The following is a 20,332-nucleotide window of genomic DNA, read 5'->3' as shown; positions in this document are numbered from 1 at the left end:
GCTGATCCCCTATATGGGTGGGTCACTGTTTACCTTTTGTTTACCGACTAAACACTTCAACTTGTAAAGACTCCTTGATATCAGGACTGAAAACGCGCCTTCTGTAATGTGGTTTCCTATCTACATTCCTAGAAAGTAAACTGTCGCTTCTTCTTACGGTAGTTTTAGACATTGAACATGTAACTGTTATGGGATTATCGGACTTATTGTCCGAAACTCGTAGTGAATTTGCGTGCCTATGGAATATCGTCTCAGTTATGTGACTGGATTTGTGATTTCCTGTTCGAGAGGTCACAGTTCGTAGTAACTGCGGAAAGTCATCGCGTAAAACAGAAGTGATTTATGGCGTTCCCCAAGGTAGTGTTATAGGCCCTTTGCTGTTCCGTATCTATATAAACGATTATGGAGACAATCTGAGCAGCCGTCTTCGGTTATTTGCAGATGACGCTGTCGTTTATCGAATAATAAGGTCATCAGAAGATCAAAATAAACTGCAAAGTGTGAGGTAATCCATATGAGTGCTAAAAGGAACTCGTTAAACGTCGGTTACACGATACATCAGTCTAATGTAAAAGCCGTAAATTCAAGTAAATACCTAGGAAGTGCTATAACCAACAACTTAAATTGGAGAGAACACTTAGAAAATGTTGTGGGGAAGGCTAACCAAAGACTGCGTTTTGTTGGCGGGACACTTAGAAAATGTAACAGACCTACTAAGGAGACTGCCTACACTACGCTTGTCCGTCCTCTTTTAGAATACTGGTGCGTGGTGTGGGATCTTTACCAGGTAGAACTGACGGAGGACATCGAAAAAGTTCAAAGAAAGGAAGCGCGTTTTGTATTATCGCGAAGTATGGGAAAGAGTGTCACAGAAATGATACAGAAGTTGGGCTTGACATCATTAAAAGAAATGCGTTTTTCGTTGCGACGGAATCTTCTCACGAAATTATAATCACCAACTTTCTCCTCCGAATGCGAAAATATTTTGTTGACACCGATCTACATAGGAAGGAACGATCACCACGATAAAATAAGGGAAATCAGAGCTCGTACAGAAAAACATAGGTATTCATTTTTTCTGAGCGCTATACGAGATTGGAATAATAGAGTATTGTGAAGGTGGTTCGATTGAAACTTCTGCCAGGCACTTGAATGTGATTTGCAGAGTATCCATGTAGTAGATGTAGGAACTATGTTGTTACCGGAGTTGCGCCGAGCTGGGAAGTTGGATAAGTCTATAAATACGTAAACAGTGCATAATCGGAAAAGTTCGTGGAGAAATTAAGTGAATCCAAGTAACACTAGTCCATACTGTAGAACAGCAAGTTGAGAAAGAAGAAAATAGCACAGTGAAAGTCGATGGCCGACGCCAAGTGCCTGGTCGAAGTCCAGGTGATGGTGAACGCAGACAGCAGAGCCGGCTCCCTAGGTTGGTGACGGCTCTGTGGCACGAAGTCGTACGTAGAGCAGGTTCCGATCACGACACTGATTGAAAAACTGGGGTGCAGGCTCAAAGCTTGGTAGAAGATGCATTGGAGTGGCTTTGCGTCACCCTAAATAGCCAGGCGGTAGAGAGATACTGGAGGAGCTATATGTGATCACGTGGCCAGCAGAGGCAAAGAGATCCGTGGGGCCAGCGATCTGACTTTCGACGTCAGACAGTCGGTCCACCATTGCTGCGAGAAGGATTGCTCGTTTATGTGATGTACAGCCCATACACAGCAACTTCCATGGTCAGCTTCCGTTCATCCAGTGTCAGAAACTAACACTGTGCGTGCAAAGTAATACGACAATGAACTGTGAACTTAAATCCCAGACAATGTTGTAGTTTGTTTAGGAGATAGTACCACTAAGAAAACGAAATTATTGAAACCATTAAATAATGTAAAACCATGTGTAGCAATATGTGGAAATCATAACAAATGGTCGTCATCGGAGATGCACCCCTGGATATAACATCAAGTAGAGCAGTTGAAGATAGTTAGGAATGAGAGGAAGTAGGGACTGGATGTTGTGAGTGGAAAGTGCCGAGGAAGGTCGAAATATATGAGGGAATAATGTGGCAATCAACGAATTTAAGACAGAATATTGAGGGCGGAAGGTAGTACTGAATAGCGAATATCAAAGTACTCGAACAAGCTTATTTTTGACAAAGTGCAACATAGTAGTGTAACAGGTAATTACAGTATAGGGTAACGATAGGTGTATTGTAAGTAGGCCCCTTAGGTTTTTATGTTGGTAACGCCACGTAGTGCTTTGTATGAAAATCACTGACTGTGCTGTGTGCAGTCTGTGGCTGGTTTGCATTGTTGGAATATTTGCTATTGTAGTGTTGGGCGGTTGGCTGTTAACAGCGCGTAGCGTTGCGTAGTTGGAGGTGAGCCGCCAGCAGTGGTAGATGTGGGGAGAGAGATGGCGGAGTTTTGAGAGCGGATGATCTGGACGAGTGTCCGTCAGAAAAAGGAAATTTGTAAGACTGGATGTCATGAACTGCTATGTATATTATGACTTTTGAACACTATTAATGTAAATACAGTGTTTGTTCTCCACCAAAATCTTTCATTTGTTAACTATGCCTATCAGTTGTTAGTGCCTTCAGTAGTTAGAATCGTTTATTTAGCTGGCAGCATTGGCACTCGCTGAATGGCAGTAGTTCGAGTAACGAAGATTTTTGTGAGGTAAGTGATTCATGAAAGGTATAGGTTACTGTTAGTCAGCGCCTATCTTTTGCGGGGTTTATTGAAAGTCAGATTGCGTTGAGGAAAAAAAATATTGTGTGTCACTTTAGTGATGATCAGAATAAGTAAAGAGAGAAATGTCTGAGTACGTTCAGTTTTGCTCAGCTGTTTGAAAATCAAATAACGTAAACGTTTTCCAGCACTGTCATTTATAAATTTTTCTAAGGGGATGTTTCAGTATTATAACAGAGGAAATAGTAGGTGATAAATCAGAGGCAATATTTAGGTCTCTCTTATTTCAATAAATCATTTACCTACAAACTTACCCCTCAAGAAAGGATCGATCCACTCCAGTGCAGCTGAACTCATCTTCGGACGAAGGAAAAGTCTGTAAGCGTTGTTTGCATGTCGCAGAATCTCTACGTAGATTTCCTTGCACTTAGATTCCATTGGAAACCGCAGTTAGATTCAGTAGTAAGGACAGACGTATAAATTAGGAAGGCTCATAGCCATTAAAATTTAACATACAAAACAGTAGACAAACAACCGTCTGACTTCAAAATTTTGTCTTGGACATTTCCGGAACCTCAGACCGCCAGATTTCTCTCTGGCACTATTCCTGAAAGCCTAGACCATTTTCAAGGAAACCTTCTGTAGGTGGAGACTGTAAGAACTCAGTTTTACGATCAGGCCCAGCCTTTCTATAATAAATGATAGCCCTGTAACATGTTCAAAGTACTTACGGGCATTCAGCCAGGTTGAATTTTCGACAAATGCCGATATTTCGGCGGATGCACCCTCCGCCATTTTCAAGGCTTAACTACAACGACCAGACGAAGTGCAGGAAACACGAGAGCTCGGTTCTGCGAGTCTAACAGAAAAGATAAGACACACCTAAACAAAAACCACCAAAGATGAACGAAGTCAGAGCTATCGATAGTAAGAAACTATGGACTGGTAATTGAGGAAACGTTAACTCTGTCCCTATGTTTTTTAACAAGTGAAAGAGCAGGATTCCAGGCTGAGTTTAAACAAAAGCCTCCATCCCTATTCACAAGGTTATTATATAATAATACCGAGATATTAGCATGCACGTCCGGCTATTGGGATAGTGTGATTAAGGAGTCTGTTGAAATTAAATTGGCTAGCAACCTTGTGAATAGGGATGGAGGCTTTTGTTTAAACTCGGCCTGGAATCCTGCTCTTTCACTTGTTAAAAAACATAGGGACAGAGTTAACGTTTCCTCAACTACCAGTCCATAGTTTCTTACTATCGATAGCTCTGACTTCGTTCATCTTTGGTGGTTTTTGTTTAGGTGTGTCTTATCTTTTCTGTTAGACTCGCAGAACCGAGCTCTCGTGTTTTCTGCACTTCGTCTGGTCGTTGCAGTTAAGCCTTGAAAATGGCGGAGGGTGCATCCGCCGAAATATCGGCAGTTGTCGAAAATTCAACCTGGATGAATGCCCGTAAGTACTTTGAACATAGTTTACGCCAGGAGAAGCTCAGGTCTCAGCCCTGTAACAGTTCGTGAAATGAAGAAAACTTGAGAACCATGGCATAGCGAGTAGGAGCATACGAAATGTTTCGTTTGAGGACCTGAGAAGTGGTATGGGTAGCAAGGCAGTGGAGGTGTTCTAAGTTAATGGTGTGCAGCGCTTTGCCTTCAACACATCCAAGTCATGGCGGAAGACTATTTAGGGTTTAACGTTCCATCCACAAAGAGGTCATAACAGACGAATTGATAGTTGCGGATCTTACCTTACATAGTTCATCACCGTTGGACTGATGAAGTTCAGAATGGACACGATGCCTGCACGCAAAGAGGGCTCGAAGATCTTGCGCCCCCATTGGCGGAACTCGTGCTGCGGGTTCCGCTGGCAGTTGCACTCCTGGCCGAAGGCGACGGAGGAGATGACGTCAGTGGTGAACCGCGCTATCAGCTCGCGAACCTCCACCGACTGCCCGCGGTCCACCATTTCCCCCACCACGTCTGCCATCTCGCGCCCGTTGTCCTGGATAGTCTATCACATAAATGCATACACCTCGTCAGTGGCCGTAAGAGAGAAGCGTGTTTCAGCAAACTAGCGTGTTCCTATTACTGGATTCAGGACTTTTTAGGAGATAGAACTTGAGACGTAATTTTTAACAGAACAAAATCGACAGAAATGAAGGTAATTTCTGCGTTACCCCTTGGGAGTGTTACAGGGCCATTGTTGTTTGCAGTGTATAAACATCATCTTGTGGATATCGTCGGAAGCTCCGTCAAGCTTCTTGCAGATGACGCCGTTCCTTACAGCAAGATGGTAACGCCATACGACTGTAGCGAAATGCAGGAAGAAATCCGGAGGGACTACAGCTGTTTCGGGGACTGGCAGTTTATACTAAACGTAAATAAATGAATCGTAAGTAGGCGGAGAAATCCATCATTATTGGATTAGGACTTTGGTGAAATCGAATGTAAAATACCTAGCAAAAATTTTTTTGTTTATTTATAGACGCAATCACATTCTTATGACACAGTCATAACCAGTTTCGGCCATACAATAACCATCTTCAGATTCTAAAGGCGGCATACACTGAATACTTGTTTGACAGATTCTTGGATAATACTCTTTTGCCAAGTAGGATTAAGGCAACCGATGGCGAATATTCGACAAAGGATTCACGTTTCGCGCTGGGATCGTTTAGGCGGGACATGTCCGTTACGGAAATGCCTTGTGTATCACGGAGAATTTTGCTGTCGAAATTCCCAGAAATCAGAGCTCGTACGGACTGCGACTGTTCCCAGGCGCCGTTCGCGATTCGAACAGAGAAGCGGGTAAGTGATGGTGGTGTGAGATCTACCATCTGCCACACAGTATGGGGTGAATTTGAAGAGGATAGACGTAGATGTTACAAGATTAGAAAGAAGTCTTTTGTGGTGTTCGTACTGTAAGACCTTCGGCACACACACCATCAGATTGTTTGACTTGTCGCTCTAACGAAGTAGGCGAGTGTGAGCAATATGTCTTGTGGCGTGTTTATCTTCTGCCGTTAGGTCAAACGTTAGAAATGGTTCAAATGGCTTTGAGTATTATGGGACTCGACTGCTGTGGTCATCAGTCCCCTAGAACGTAGAACTACTTAAACCTAACTAACCTCAGGACATCACACACATCCATGCCCGAGGCCGGATTCGAACCTGCGACCGTAGCAGTCGCACGGCGTTGGAAATTCCACTTGCACACTTAGAGTAGCGGATTGACGGTGACCAACTTTAAACAGATCTTGTTATTATTTTAATAAATGTGTGTGAAAATTAATCAAGCACAAAATTTCTTAACTTGGTTCTGGATGCTATTTACAATTGACAATCCGAAGTTCCTTTGGTCTTGGTACGTTAACCTTATTCTCACATATCTCTGATACTTGACAAAGTGTCTATACATTTCTCTTCATGGCTATGTACAGGAATATAATAATCTTGTTATGCGCAGACTGAAACTTGACTATAGACTGGTACAGACAAATGCAGACTAATGCAGACTGACTAATCAGAGGTCTGCACACTTGTTATAATACCTCGAGCGTTGAGGTATCACTGCGCGAGTGTGATCCGCGAGGAGAAAGGTTCTACGTTAGCAGCAATCTCATTGGCTGCGTGACATATTATTACGCGGATCGGCGGAAGCAGAATTTGGTCCGTCTCTTCGGCAGCGCCATCTCGTAGTGTGGAGACGGACGAGTGCTGCGCCTGCGCTGTTGTGCTTAGCGGGGCGCGCTCCAGTGGGAAAGTTGTGTACGAGCTGACTACGCGGAATTATGTACACAACATCTGTAAACCTTTTTATTACAAAAAATTATGCTTTTATACGCAGTTTACCTCATGTAGTGTGTTGAAGATTTTCTGACGTCCCAACTACATACAAACAACAGGAGGCACATAAAGCTTAATGGTGGCGGCGCAACGGAAACGAAATCTCTCAGCGCAGAACAGACATCAGAGAGGATGAAAACAGGTAATTAGTGCTACTGAAGAGGTAGTTCACGTAGTAAATGCTGAATTTTTTCCGATAGTCTAGATAGAGTTGCACTCAGATGCCAAATAGTTCAACCACATTATGGACTAGGAGATTTAAAAAAAAATGGTCGATCAATGCGATTTCGCTAAAATTTGGTTACTTGCATTGTTGCTCCTCGTTTCACAGCTTCGAGAATTATAATGTTCTCGAATTGTAAGGATACTGTATTTCACGTTAGAAAAGCTATTACATTTTGAAGAACAAGGAACTAAAACTGGGAAACAGAAGAAAATTCACCACCTGCTTTGCTCAGTCTCCAACATGGAATAAAGCTATTGTGAGAGATACTTTCCTCGTGTTGCTCTTGAAGGGTATGGTTCGACAAGGCGTTAAAACCCTGCTTCATACAATTCTTGTGGCAGTGTTAGCATTTAAGGAGTTACCTCTCGGGATAGAACAAGTTTATTTGGTTCCTTAAATGCCTGCAACCCACAAGACTCATGTGTCCAGGCGGCAGCGACATACCCCTACACGGGGCAACAAAGTGCCTGAGCAGGATAAGAAAGGGGCCGCGCAGAGCCCTTTGTTTGTGACTTTTTATTGTCATTTGCTGTATTCCTGTATCCAGTTGAGCACAGATTTCCTTGAAATGCAGTTCTAAGCACGTACGACACGCAGTTCGCTGTGAACGAGTTCTGCTGTGGTGTCACCTCGAGACACCACACTTGCTAGGTAGTAGCCTTTAAATCGGCCGCGGTCCGTTAGTATACGTCGGACCCGCGTGTCGCCACTATCAGTGACTGCAGACCGAGCTCCGCCACACGGCAGGTCTAGTCTAGAGAGACTCCCTAGCACTCGCCACATTTGTAGAGCCGACTTTGCTAGCGATGGTTCACTGTCTACATACGCTCTCATTTTGCAGAGACGACAGTTTAGCATAGCCTTCATCTACGTCATTTGCTACGACCTAGAAAGGCGCCATATTCAGTTACTATAAGTAATATCTTCAAGAATGTATTCTAAACAGATAATATTGTGACTCATGTACCGTCAAGAGCGACGTTCATCATTACTGGATAAAAGTTAAGTATCAAACTAATTACGTCCGCTTTCTAAATTCTCATACCTTGTCATGTTCCAGACCTCACGTCAGCATAGTTCTTCCCACCTCACGCCAGCCTGCGTGAGCTAAAACGCGTGCACTTCGGCTTCCACTCGTAACACGATGTTGGATCTTCTACTAACACAAAATCTGCGAACAGTCTCCCGGCTTACAAAAATTGCGTTTGTTTAGTCGGGGACGCACTCATAAAACGCCTGCCACATTTGTCTGACTTCATTAACTGATGGCCGCTGAATACTGTGTGTCGGCTACCTTCCACCCAACATGTGCTGCGACCTTCTAGATAAGTACAGGCGTGAAATTTAAAACGATACGCGGTATTCTGGAGTTTGTGACTTATTTACTACTCAGCCTCTTAGTACTAGAAAGCCCCTATGACCAATCATTGTCTTATAAAGAAAAGTTGCACGCAGAAGTATGGACACTCTGCAGTTTGTACTAAACTATCTGTATAATACCTTGACCTTCAGCCTAGACTACCATTATGCTACGTAATATTTTAACAAGTTATCATGTCGCTATTATGACATATGGCTGGGAGCACAGTTCGGCTAAGTAATGTGTGTGCCACCGTCCGGAGTTACATTGCACTCCAAACTATATAGTCATCGGGATTAACCGTTAAGGTGTAACAAAAGGTGGAAAGAACTCTAATATTTTTTTTTAATTAATGAATTCCAGTGTATATACATTGAAGAATTACTTCGCAAAATAAAGTAGCGATTCTTTCAGCGTTTGAAGCTCAGCGTTCACGGCACGCCTCGGCCTTAGAGACGCAGTTCCGAGTGCACGCTCCCTGTTTAAACCGATTTGAGTAAACCTGATTTGCTGGAGCGTCGTTTGTTCGGTTTTACTCAAAATGGGAACGAAAGTTTCATTAGTCTCATTTGAAGATACGCTCTAAAAATAGCGTCCAACCGAAGCGAAATTTTCACCATTGCTTCCAATTTGGCCGTATGTATATTCAATGTAGACTGTACGGCATTAACGCAATTGGCAAATGCTCTTCAAGTGAAAATCGGTGGCGAAATGCGCCGATTCTGTAAGAATAGAGACGGTAGGGGCGATGCGTTCAGCGACGAAAAGACCGTTGAGGACGAAAATGAGGGCTTATCAGGTCAAAGTAACAGAAAGCGGCCAGCCACTAGCCGGGTCGACAATTATGTGTAGCAGGCATCGATGATATCCCGGTAAGTTTCAAGCTTTGTCCCTTTTCATATATGATAAATACCTGTCAAACTTTAAACGGGTTTTTCTCAAAACCATGTTTTTCGGCATGGTTGTCGTCGCCCACCCTACAATTTTCATTCGGTTTTAATGAATTTTGGCCTTCCTTGAAGGAAACTGAATGCTCTTCATTGTATCAGATTTTTTTATGCTCATATTTTGTATTTTTTTAAACTAAGAAAGAGGTGTCCAAAATGGCCACATTTTTCAAATTTGACCCTTCTTTTCAAATCCCTACTATGAACTGAAATTACATCTTTAAGGATCAGGGTGAAATGCAAATTTTGTGTTTCAGATAACCAAAACGGTATTTACAGCGACAACCGTCTATCTACCTCATTTCAGAGCTACCTCGGCAAAATCCCAATTACAGTGAAGATATTAATATTTTTCAATAAAAATACCAATTGCAGCAAACCTCATTTCTCTACTACATTCCAGTACGGAGAAAGAAAAATCCTGAATTTCAGCAATATTTTCGTCGCCCACCATCCTGTCCTTCGCCCTTAACGCTTGTGAATGGAAGCACGTGAATAGTACGGGAACGTTACGCTCTGTACGAGACTATCAGCCTCCTGTGAGGATCTAACTGAGAGCGGGCAGATTACGAGTTTTTGACGTAATATTAGTTGGAAATACTGCTATATCTTCAGGGAGATCAACCAGGTCAGACGTGACGTTTGAAACTACTGATTTTTTAGTAAAGTCTATAAAGACGTCACGAACGTCGGTTTTTCATTATTGTGTCTCCCTCCATAAAGACAAAAATTCCGTAAGGGTGAGGTTCCATTTACACGACTGGAACATATAGCGTAAATGAAGTTTCCAACGTGAAACATCAGTGTGTGACGAAGCAAAACGTTCTGTACGGAGAAAAATCCAAGAAGACTAAACGGCATTGTTATGAAGTCAAGTTTTCTTAACGTAGTGGTAATCGATTGTGAACCTATAGGCTGTGACAGTGTTCAAACTAGTCTGTATCGTCGTTGACCGCTTTGGCGGCCATCTCTACATAAGGAAAAGATTTATAGCTTTCGAGAGACAATTTTTGCATCAAAGCCGTTGGGTTTGTAGCAGAAAACGATTACGCTGAGGAACCGCATCACGCATCAACTCACCTTGAACATCCCCTTTAGTTTTCCAGATGTGAAAGTAGGGCTCAACTTGATTCTCAGCTGGCGCCACTTCTTTCCTCCCAACGCAAAGAGATGTTTGTTGAGAGGTTCTTCGTCGTCGATGAACAGCCCTCTGTCGTGGAATGTCCCGAAATCCTTGACAAGGACGTGGCGAATGAGTTCAGGGTCCCGGACAAGCAGCAGTGGTCGACGGAATCCGTAGAACCCGACATACCTCTCTCCTGAAATGAAAACAGAGCAGAGTTAACGACATAAACTGACGGCGCACATCTTTCTGATGTAATAAAACTTAGATGCCACCACAACGATCGTACCGATTCTCAGTGTTAGCTAGATCCGCAATTGAGACAAATAGAAAATCGTGTGGAACGTGACGCGACATTTCGAAGCCCACACGAGCTCTATGGTGAGGATCCCGGTGAACTTGGGCAATTTATGCTTGATACGACTTAGGACAACCAGATCTGCTGTTGACTTTGACTGGCCTGCTTTGTTATCTAACAGCGACACGGATAATGGAATACTGGCTTTTATGCTGGCATTACTCTATCATATTGCTGTGTCAAAGCTGATACGTCAAATATTTATGTCAAAGAAATTTGATGGTGTAATAGGCAACTTTGCCAAATAAATATGATCAAATCTAGGGCCTCGCCATAGATTTGATCATAAAAGTCGTTTGTCGCCTGTTCACGGCAATGTGACATGTAACCGCTTTGACCGCTGGCGTCGCTACAGCTATTTGACGTCTGTGTATTGTGTTTCTAAACATGGCTTCAATGTTGGTGTGTTTCTTCGACTCTCATGGATTTTTTTTTTATATAAACGTGCTCCGACTAGTGTTGGGGGTGACAAAGGGGCTCAGTGTATGCTATTAATTGTGTCTTGGTGGGCAGGTGGAATACCCTGCAGGCGACTACATGTCCACATTCACAGCTACAGCCATCCACCTCTACATCTCGAAACATCCAGGTTGCTTTTCAACAAGCCGGAATAGAGGATGTGGTCACACTCTAAAATAAAAAAAATTCTTTCTTAGCTTTCTATTCTACTTCGTTTGTTTTTGATTTCTGAATGCCACAAGCCAGAAAGCGCTTCATCCGTTTCGCACTTTTTATTAATTTTATATTTGTTGGAACACGAATTCCATTAATCAAATTATTCAAAAATAGAAATATTTCTTATTGCCCATATAGTTTACTACACATTTACTTATCTTCACATATTTCTCCTTCCGTGCTTTATAAATCGCTTCACACGTTTCTCTCAGTTCGTCTGTTTTCAGCACATATAGCATTTCTCAAGAGAGTACTCTGTTTTGCAATAGGAGAAGCCCTTTACCGAGTAAATACTGAAATACTCTCTCATCCACTCGTAAGTAATTTATGTATTAATACCTGAATTCCTCCACTTGTAGCTCTCATAACAAATTTTGCTCAATGCTTTTATTATATCGAAGTAATATCTGAGGCTCCATCCGAGTATGTTTCCTTTTTTTCTGTCGTTTCCTTCTAAATACACACGCAATGCAATTGTGGTACTAAAAACTGCAGCGCATAATAACAAGCTGTTGTCCACCATCTCGAAATTTGACGAAGTATTTAACTACAGTGTAATATCCCTTTTTAGCGCCACGTCATAGATCTTTGTCAAAGAAATTTCGCGATTATTTTATCATATTCCATTGTCACCGATGTTGCGAGCACGCTGGACACCTCTACAAGAATGGAAAAAAAAGCAACACAAAATGCTCTGCACGTCGCTGGAGTGTGCGTCTGCTAAGGACGAACAGTCGTTTGGAAACTACTTCTGGACGACCATCCGGATCTCAGTTGTAGCTGGCTTGTTCAGGTACGGGAGGCTCTGACCGAGGGTAGTGTTTACCTAGGTAGTAATGAGACCAAAATGATAATGTCGCTACTGCATCGAGACTATCTCTAAGGACTGGAGTAGATATCGTCATGGTGTTTTGAGGCCATTCCATGTATTTGTGGTCTGGTACACAGTAAGCCTGCCGATCGCCTGTGTAGGCCGAAAATGTGGACAGGATAGTAACCATCGACAATGCCTCTTAGTTCCAGGTGTCTACGAGGACATGTCTGTGCTTTTCTTTAGCTGTCTGCTACTGGTCTGTAGTCTCCCTCTCTTTCTACGTTAATCATTAAATTCAACCAGATCGAAACCACTGCAGCATGTGAAGAAGAAACGGACGCAGTCACAGTTCAGAGAAAAGCAGACCATCAGGTGGTTGGGTTGGTTAGGGCGACTTTGACAGGCAAAATTAATTAATTTAGATCCTTCCAAAGAACAAGAAAGCAACAGCTCCTTATACAGAACACTACCTTGGGAGTGACGACTGTCCTTATCGAAGGTAAACTGAAGAGCCAAAGAAACTGGCACACCTGCCTAATATCGTGTAGGGCATCCGCGAACACACAGAAATACTGGAAAATGACGTCGCATGGACTCGAATAAAGTCTGAAGTAGTGCTGGAGGGAACTGACACCATAAATCCGCCAGAGTACAAGGGATTGGAGACCTCATCTGAACAGCATGTTGCAAGGCATCGAAGATATGCTCAATAATGTTCATATCTGGGGAGTTGGTGGCCAGCAGAAGTGTTTAAACTCAGAAGAGTGTTCCTCGAGCCACTATGGAGCAATTCTGGACGGTGGGGTGTTGCATTGTCCTGCTGAAGTTGCCCAAGTTCTTCGGAATGCACAATGGATACGAATGGATGTAAGTGACCAGACAGGCTGATTACATACGTGTCACCTGTCAGAGTTGTATCTAGACATATCAGGCGTCCCATATCATTCAACTGCACACGCCCCACAGCATCACAGAACCACCACCAGCTTGGACAGTCCCCTGCTGACTCTTAAATTCCATAGATTCATGAGGTTGCCTCCACACCCGTACACGTCCAACCGCTGGAGAAAATTTGAAACGAGACTTATCCGACCAGGCAACATGTTTCCAATCATCAACAGTCCAACGTCGGAGTTGGGCCCAGGAGAAGCGCAAAGCTTTGTGTCGTACAGTAATTAAGGGTGCACGAGTGATCCCTCGTGTCCCAAAGCCCATATTTCCATATCGATGATATTTCGTTCAATTCTGCCTGTTTACATATCTCTGTATTTGAATACGCATGCCTACACCAGTTTCTTTGGCTGTGTAGCCATTTTCATGGGTAGGTAGTGTAACCTGCCATTAAAAAAATGGTTGCAGACAAACTATCGTCCAATCATACGTTCTTAAAATGAAACGCTCTGGCGATTGCACTTAGCTGGCGGAACTTGGAAATAAGCAATGAAACAATAACAAATAATACGTATATCGTAGCTGAAACACCTTATCTGCGTGCAACAATCGCTCCTGGATAGGTGTATTATAATTTGTGCCAGATGATATCAGTCAAAGTGGAATGCTACAGGCATCCATTACTATGTTTTCTAAAATATGTTTGTATCTGAATTTTTGGAGATATCTGACGATCGAACATACACTACTTGATCGAAAGTATCCGTACACCCCCAAAACACACATTTTTCATATTAGGTGTATTGTGCTACCACCTACTGCCAGGTACTCCCTATCAGCGACCTCAGTAGACATTAGACATTGTGAGAGCAGAATGGGGAGTTCCGCGGAACTCATGAACTTCGAACGCGGTCAAGTGATTGGGTGACTTGTGTCATACATCTGTACGCCATATTTCCACACTACTAAAAATCTCTAGGTCCACTGTTTCCGATGTGATAGTGAAGTAGAAACGTGAAGGGACACGTACAGCACAAAAGCGTACAGGCCGACCTCGTCTGTTGACTGCAGAGACTGCCTGCAGTTGAATTGGGTCATAGTGTGTAATAGGCAGATATCTATCCAGACCATCACACAGGAATTCCAAACTGCATCAGGATCCCTTGCAAGTACAATGACAGTTAGGTGGGAGATGAGAAAACTTGGATTTCATGGTCAAGCAGCTGCTCATAAGCCACACATACCGCCGGTGAATGCCAACGACGCCTCGTTTGGTGTAAGAAGCGTAAAATTGGAGGACTGAACAGTGGAAAAACGTTGTGTGGAGTGACGAATCACGGTGCAGAATGTAACGATCCGATGGCAGAGTGTGGGTATGGCGAATGCCCTGTGAACGTCATCTGCCAGCACGTGTAGTGCCATCAGTAAAATTCGGAGGCGATGGTGTTATAGTGTGGTCGTGTTTTTCAGGGAGGGGGCTTGCTTCTCTTGTTGTTTTGCGTGACACTATCACAGCACAGGCCTACCTTGATGTTTCAGTTGGGTTGTTGGGTTGTTCTGGGAAAGAGATCAAACAGCGAGGTCATTAGTCTCATAGGATAAGGGAAGGACAGGGAAGGAAGTCGGCCATGCCCTTTGAAAGGAACCATCTCGGCAGTTGCCTGGAGCGGTTTAGGGAAATCACGGAAAACCTAAATCGGGATGTCGGGACGCGGGACTTGATGTTGTAAGCACCTTCTTGCTCCCCACTGTTGAAGAGCAATTCGGGATGGCGATTCGATAATTCAACCGATCGAACATATGTTCATAATGCACGGGCTGTGGTGGAGTGGTTGCACGGCAATAACATCCCTATAATGGACTGGCTTGCACAGAGTCATGACCTGAATCCTACAGAACACCCTTGGGATGAACGCCGACTTCGTGCCAGGCCTTACCGACCGTTATAAATACCTCTACTCAGTGCAGAACTCCGTGAAGAAAGGGCTGCCATTCCCCAAGAAACCTTCCAGGACCTGTTTGAACGTGTGCCTGCAAGAGTGGAATCTGTCATCAAGGCTAAGGGTGGGCCGACACCGTACTAAATTCCAGCATTACCGATGGAGGGCGCCACGAACTTGTAAGTCATTTTTCGTCAGGTGTCCGGATACTTTTGATCACATAGTGTATATTGTGTTCGAACATTATGAATTCCCTCGAAGAAAACGGTCTATTGACACAGTCAACATGGATTTAGAAAACATCGTTCTAGTGAGACACAACTAGCTCTTAACTCACACTGTGTTGAGTGCTATTGACAAGGGATTTTAAATTTATTCCGTATTTCTAGATTTCCGGAAGGCTTTTGACACTGATTGTAGTGAAATTGCGTGCTTATGGAATATCGCCTCCGCTATGTGACTAGATTCGTGATTTCCTGTCTGAGTTGACGAAAAGTCATCGAGTAAAACAGAAAAAATATCTGGCGTTCCCCAAGGTAGTGCTATAGGCCCTTTGCTGTTACTTATCTATATAAAGGATTTGTGAGACTACTGCAGCATCGGTCTTGGGTTGATTGCAGATGACGCAGTCTTTTATCGACTAGCAAGATCAAAACAAATTGCAGAACGACTTAGATAAGATATCTGTATGGTGTGAAAATTGTCAGTTGACCCTAAATAACGAAAAGTGTGAGGTCACCCAGATGAGTGCTGAAAGGAATCCGCAGCCGAGTCGACAGGACTGATAACAGTAAATTAATTTATTATTTGTTTTTTGTTCACGTGCTTCTGCCAAGAAGTGAGCTGTACGTGTGTATTTTACTGTGCGGAGTAGTGATTAGAAAATTAATGGTTGTTTTTGTTTTTGCGTAAGTCTTGTGAATATCCTTGTGCAGGGCGGCTTACTAGTGTAAATTTTCCCTTTGCGAGTAACTCCGTGGCGCCACTAGGTTTTAATTTTGTGCTAGTAGACAGCACACAGTTTAGATCAGTGCATTGTAATTTGAATATTTTTCTCGCGCGGTAACTTTTCGGCAAACAGGATTTCTTTTAACAGATATCTTTAAATACATCAACTTCAAGTAGAGAAATTTATTTCTGTTTAATAGCTTGCGGTCCTAGAATACAGTGAGAAATATGCACAGCAACTTCTAGTGTTACTTTCTTCTCCCTTGGTATATTTTAAAACTCAGTAGCGCCATTTGAGACTTTATATCTATTTTGTACGCAGTACGATATGGCTAGGGACTGTGCTTGTTGTGAGCGGATACAAGGAGAGCTGGCTGCTGTCCGTAAACAGCTGGAAGCTGCGTTGGCTTCCGTCGAAACGCTTCCAGCTAATGCTCAAAGTTGAGGTGACGTCGGGGCACCAGTGACGAGACCGGAGACACCTTTGGTGCCACTGGAATCCCATGCCATCATTGGTGATGATGTGGCGCAGACGAACAGCGAAATTCTGCATGACCCGCTGAAGTGTCGGAACACTAATGCTGTCGATGACCTCCTGAATCGTTGTTTTCAGCTCAGCAACGGTTTTTTGGATTATTTCTGTACACCTTGTCTTTAACGCAGCGCCACAAAAAGGCATCGCACGTGTTCAGATCAGGGGAATATGGTGGCCAATCGAGGCTCATGCCAGTGGCCTCTGGGTACCCTAGAGACAAGTGCCGTACCCTGAGTGCCCCTCCGAGACATCAAACACTCTCCTGCTTCGATGGGGTCGAGGTCCGTCTTGCATGAACCGCATCTTGTCGAAATCAGGTTCACTTTAGATAAAGGGGGAGAAATCGTCTTCCGAAACCTTTACATACCGTTCGGCAGTCACAGTGCTATCAAGGAATGTCGCACCGATTACTCTCTGACTGTACACTGCACACCACACAGTCACCCACTGAGGGTGAAGAGACTTCTCGATCGCGAAATGTGGATTCTCAGTCCGCCAAATGCGCCATTTTTGCTTGCTGACGAACACATCCAAATAAAATTGAGCTTAATCGCCAAACGGAACCATTTAATGTCAAAGTCTTGTTCGTCAGTGCTGTGGACAATAGTATTGGCGAAAGACAACCGCTGTTCCATGGTCCTGGGACTTAATGGCATATGTGTTTGGATATTGTATTGGATGCGATGCAGGTCTTCAACAACAGTATGTCGCAGTGTCTTCCAGTTGATTCCCACCTGTTGTGCAGCTCGTCTAATCGATTTCCTGGGACTTGTTTGAAGCACAGCGTGTGTATTCTCGAAGTTTTCAGGCGTTTCCATCCTTTTTGGACGACCGACATTGCCAACAGTGTCATCACAAACAGTATCAGTTCTCACAAATTTGCGAATCAATTTCTTGATTGCTAGCACACTTGGACCGGTTGTCTTCAGCTTGAATTCGGTCGCAAACTTCCTTTTAGCCGCAGTTGGGCTGCTACTGCTTCTATCGTAGGCCTTCACAAGCGCTACACGCTCAGGCGCGCTGCACCGTGACAGTTTCACGTGAAAATGGCCGACAATGATCATACGAATTCGCACCATGCTCCGCTGTCAACCACGCAGTTTGACCGTTCTAACGAAAATCGTTCAGAAGTTATGACGATTTTTTTTCACATAAAACATCAAAGGCCGGCCGGGGTGGCCGAGCGGTTCTAGGTGCTACAGTCTGGAACCGCGAGATCGCTACAGTTGCAGGTTTGAATCCTGCCTCGGGCATGGATGTGTGTGATGTTAGTTAGGTTTGAGTAGTTCTAAGTTCTAAGGGACTGACGACCTTAGAAGTTAAGTCTCATTCCGAGAGTTCTGGAACCTGTAAAGAAAATTGGAATAGAGATCACCATAAACATCATTTCCGCCCTTTTTATTGCTCATGAAAACTACACATCGCATGTTTTATCATCATACAGCCAGACCTTCAGAGGTGGTGGTTCACATTTCTGTACACACCGGTGTCTCTAATACCCAGTAGCATGTCCTCTTGCATTGATGCATGCCTGTATTCGTCGTGGCCTAGTATCGACAAGTTCATCGAGGCACTGTTGATCCAGATTGTGCCACTCCTCAAAAGCGATTCGGCGTAGATCCCTCACAGCGACGTAGAGCCCACAGAGTGGTTGGCAGGTCACGTCGCCCATAAGCAGCCCTTTTCAATCTATCCCAGACATGTTCCATTGGTTTCATGTCTGGAGAACTCTAGACGAGCGATGTCGTTATACTGAAGGAAGTCATTCACAAGATGTGTACTATAGAGGAACGAATAGTTGTCCATGAAGACGAATGCCTCGACAATATGCTGCCTATATGGTTGCACTATCGGTTGGAGAAGGGCATTCACGTATCGTACACCCGTTACGGCGCTTTCCATGACTACCAGCGGTGTACGTCGGCCCCACATACTGCCACCCGGTCCATTCAGCATGTTTTTGGGCCCATCTGTACCGCGCTGCATGGTGTCATGGTTGATAAGATCGACCTCGCCATGGACGTCTGGAGTGAAGCTGCTCATCATGCAGCCTATTGCACACAGTTTGAGTCGTAACACGATGCCCTGTGGCTGCACGAAAAGCATTATTCAACATAGTGGCATTGCTGTCAATGTTCCTCCGAGCCACAATCCATAGGTAACGGTCATCCAATGCAGTAGTAGCCCTTGGGTGGCCGGAGCAAGACATGTCATCGACAGTTCCTGTCTCTCTGAATCTCCTCCATGTCCGAACAACATTGCTGTGGTTCACTCCGAGACGCCTGGGCACTTCCCTTGTTGAGAGCCCTTCCTGGCACAGAGTAACAATGCGGACGCAATCTAACCGCGATATTGACCATCTAGGCATGTTTAAACTACAGACATGAGCCGTGTACCTCCTTCCTGGAAGAATGACTGGAACTGATCGGCTGTCGGACCCCCTCCGTCTAATAGGCGCTCTCATGCACGGTTGTTTACATCTTTAGGAGGGTTTAGTGACATCTCTGAACAGTCAAACGGACTTTCTTATATTTTCTTTTCACCTTAAGATCTTTCGTCCAGTACCAACTTATTATGGCCAGCTACACGTGCTCCTACACAAGTGCTTGATTGATGAACCAAAGTATGGGCAATAAAGAGCTGGTACTGAGATGGAGCATAGCAATTCCTTGAATAACTGAGCATGGGTGGTGGGTCGAGGCCATGTGGGTACCTCCCACGTCTGCCTATGTGAGGATGCTTCTGGACTACCCTCTGCTGCGTACTCCTCCTGCTTTGAGCCGTGTGCCTCTGTCCCTCCTGCGTCGTAGCTCTCGCCCAGGGTGGGTGGCTCAGGCTGTCTGCCCCAGTCTCTCTTTTATTTCAGCTATCCATCTTTCCCTGCCCCTCTTCTAACCTATATCTACCCTTCTCACTGTTGATCAGAATACGCCCCTGAAGACCGCATTTCCTATCCCGATCATCCCTCTCACGCCTACCGTAAATAAATGCCCTGTAGCACTCCATTTACTTTCAAAAGATGGTCGAGTAAGGCAGCTGCTCTGGAAAACGTGCACCGGAAACAGTAACTACTCCATTTGAAAGTGCTCTCTAGCCTATTCCATAAATGAAATCGGAGAACAGTTTTCAAGTCAACCAAATTAGCTGCACGCACCGAAAAACCACGCTTTATTGTGTTTTGTGAGACCACGCAAGCGAAACCTCGTTCGTTAAAAGATAGCTCCTGCCAGTTAATGTCCCACACTCGCCCGCTTGCTATCCAGTGAGTCTACACCCACTACACTGCAGCACTCACCTCGAAAACAAACAAATGACGCATCCTGCGCACGGTAATATAAAAGTTATTGCATAGATCTCTGGACGGGAAGAACAGCTTTGTTGATCTCTGTCTCCCGTCTTTCTAAAACACACCAGAGTGAATCAGTACTCGACTCTGGCACCACACGAGGACTGCCGACCGGCTTCCAGTTTTTTCGCGAGTTCCAAGAAGCTATCCGAAATTATTTAACGTATAGCCCGTTCAACCACTCAGCCTCACCAACAGAATTTAGACGTTTCCATTGGCCGTTTCCTGCTAACGCTAACTGCGCTTGATATACCCTGCTGTTCGCCGGTAGGTTTTCCAGAACGTGGTCGCCAACCCCAATCCCTCCTCCGGCAATCACTGGCTCTACAGCCAGTTCTGTCGGCCACCACTGAAACTCGTTTAGAAGCATCCGGAAAAGTCCGTCATTTTCTGGCTACAAAGAGCCTCTTCCTCCTCCTCGCCGACCGCTGTGGCCGAGAGTTCCAGGCGCTTCAGTTCGGAACTGCTCTGCTGCTACGGTCGCAGGCTCGAATCCTGCTTCGGGCATGGAAGTGTGTGATGGCCTTATGTTAGTTAGGTTTAAGTTGTTCTAAGTTCTAGGGGGCTGATGACCTCAGATGTGAAGTCCCATAGTGCTCAGAGCCATTTGAACCTTCCCCTCTCTCTCCCTAGA

The 20,332-nt window shown here is 44.4% G+C and overlaps 1 protein-coding gene across 1 annotated transcript in view; it reads right to left on the bottom strand.

The window, feature by feature from the left end:
- LOC126272143 (cytochrome P450 6k1-like) overlaps window positions 1–20,332 on the bottom strand; it is a 75,977-nt gene that overhangs the window by 36,120 nt on the left and 19,525 nt on the right. The window contains exons 3-4 of the mRNA XM_049974757.1: window positions 10,149–10,387; window positions 4,438–4,700 (exon numbers count right to left, since the gene is read on the bottom strand). Of these exons, the coding sequence (XP_049830714.1) occupies window positions 4,438–4,700; window positions 10,149–10,387 (502 nt within the window). The remainder of the gene's footprint in view (window positions 1–4,437; window positions 4,701–10,148; window positions 10,388–20,332) is intronic.

The sequence above is a fragment of the Schistocerca gregaria genome, chromosome 5, assembly GCF_023897955.1.
Source record: "Schistocerca gregaria isolate iqSchGreg1 chromosome 5, iqSchGreg1.2, whole genome shotgun sequence".
Classification (NCBI taxonomy): domain Eukaryota; kingdom Metazoa; phylum Arthropoda; class Insecta; order Orthoptera; family Acrididae; genus Schistocerca; species Schistocerca gregaria.
This window is presented reverse-complemented; position numbering and strand designations above follow the sequence as displayed.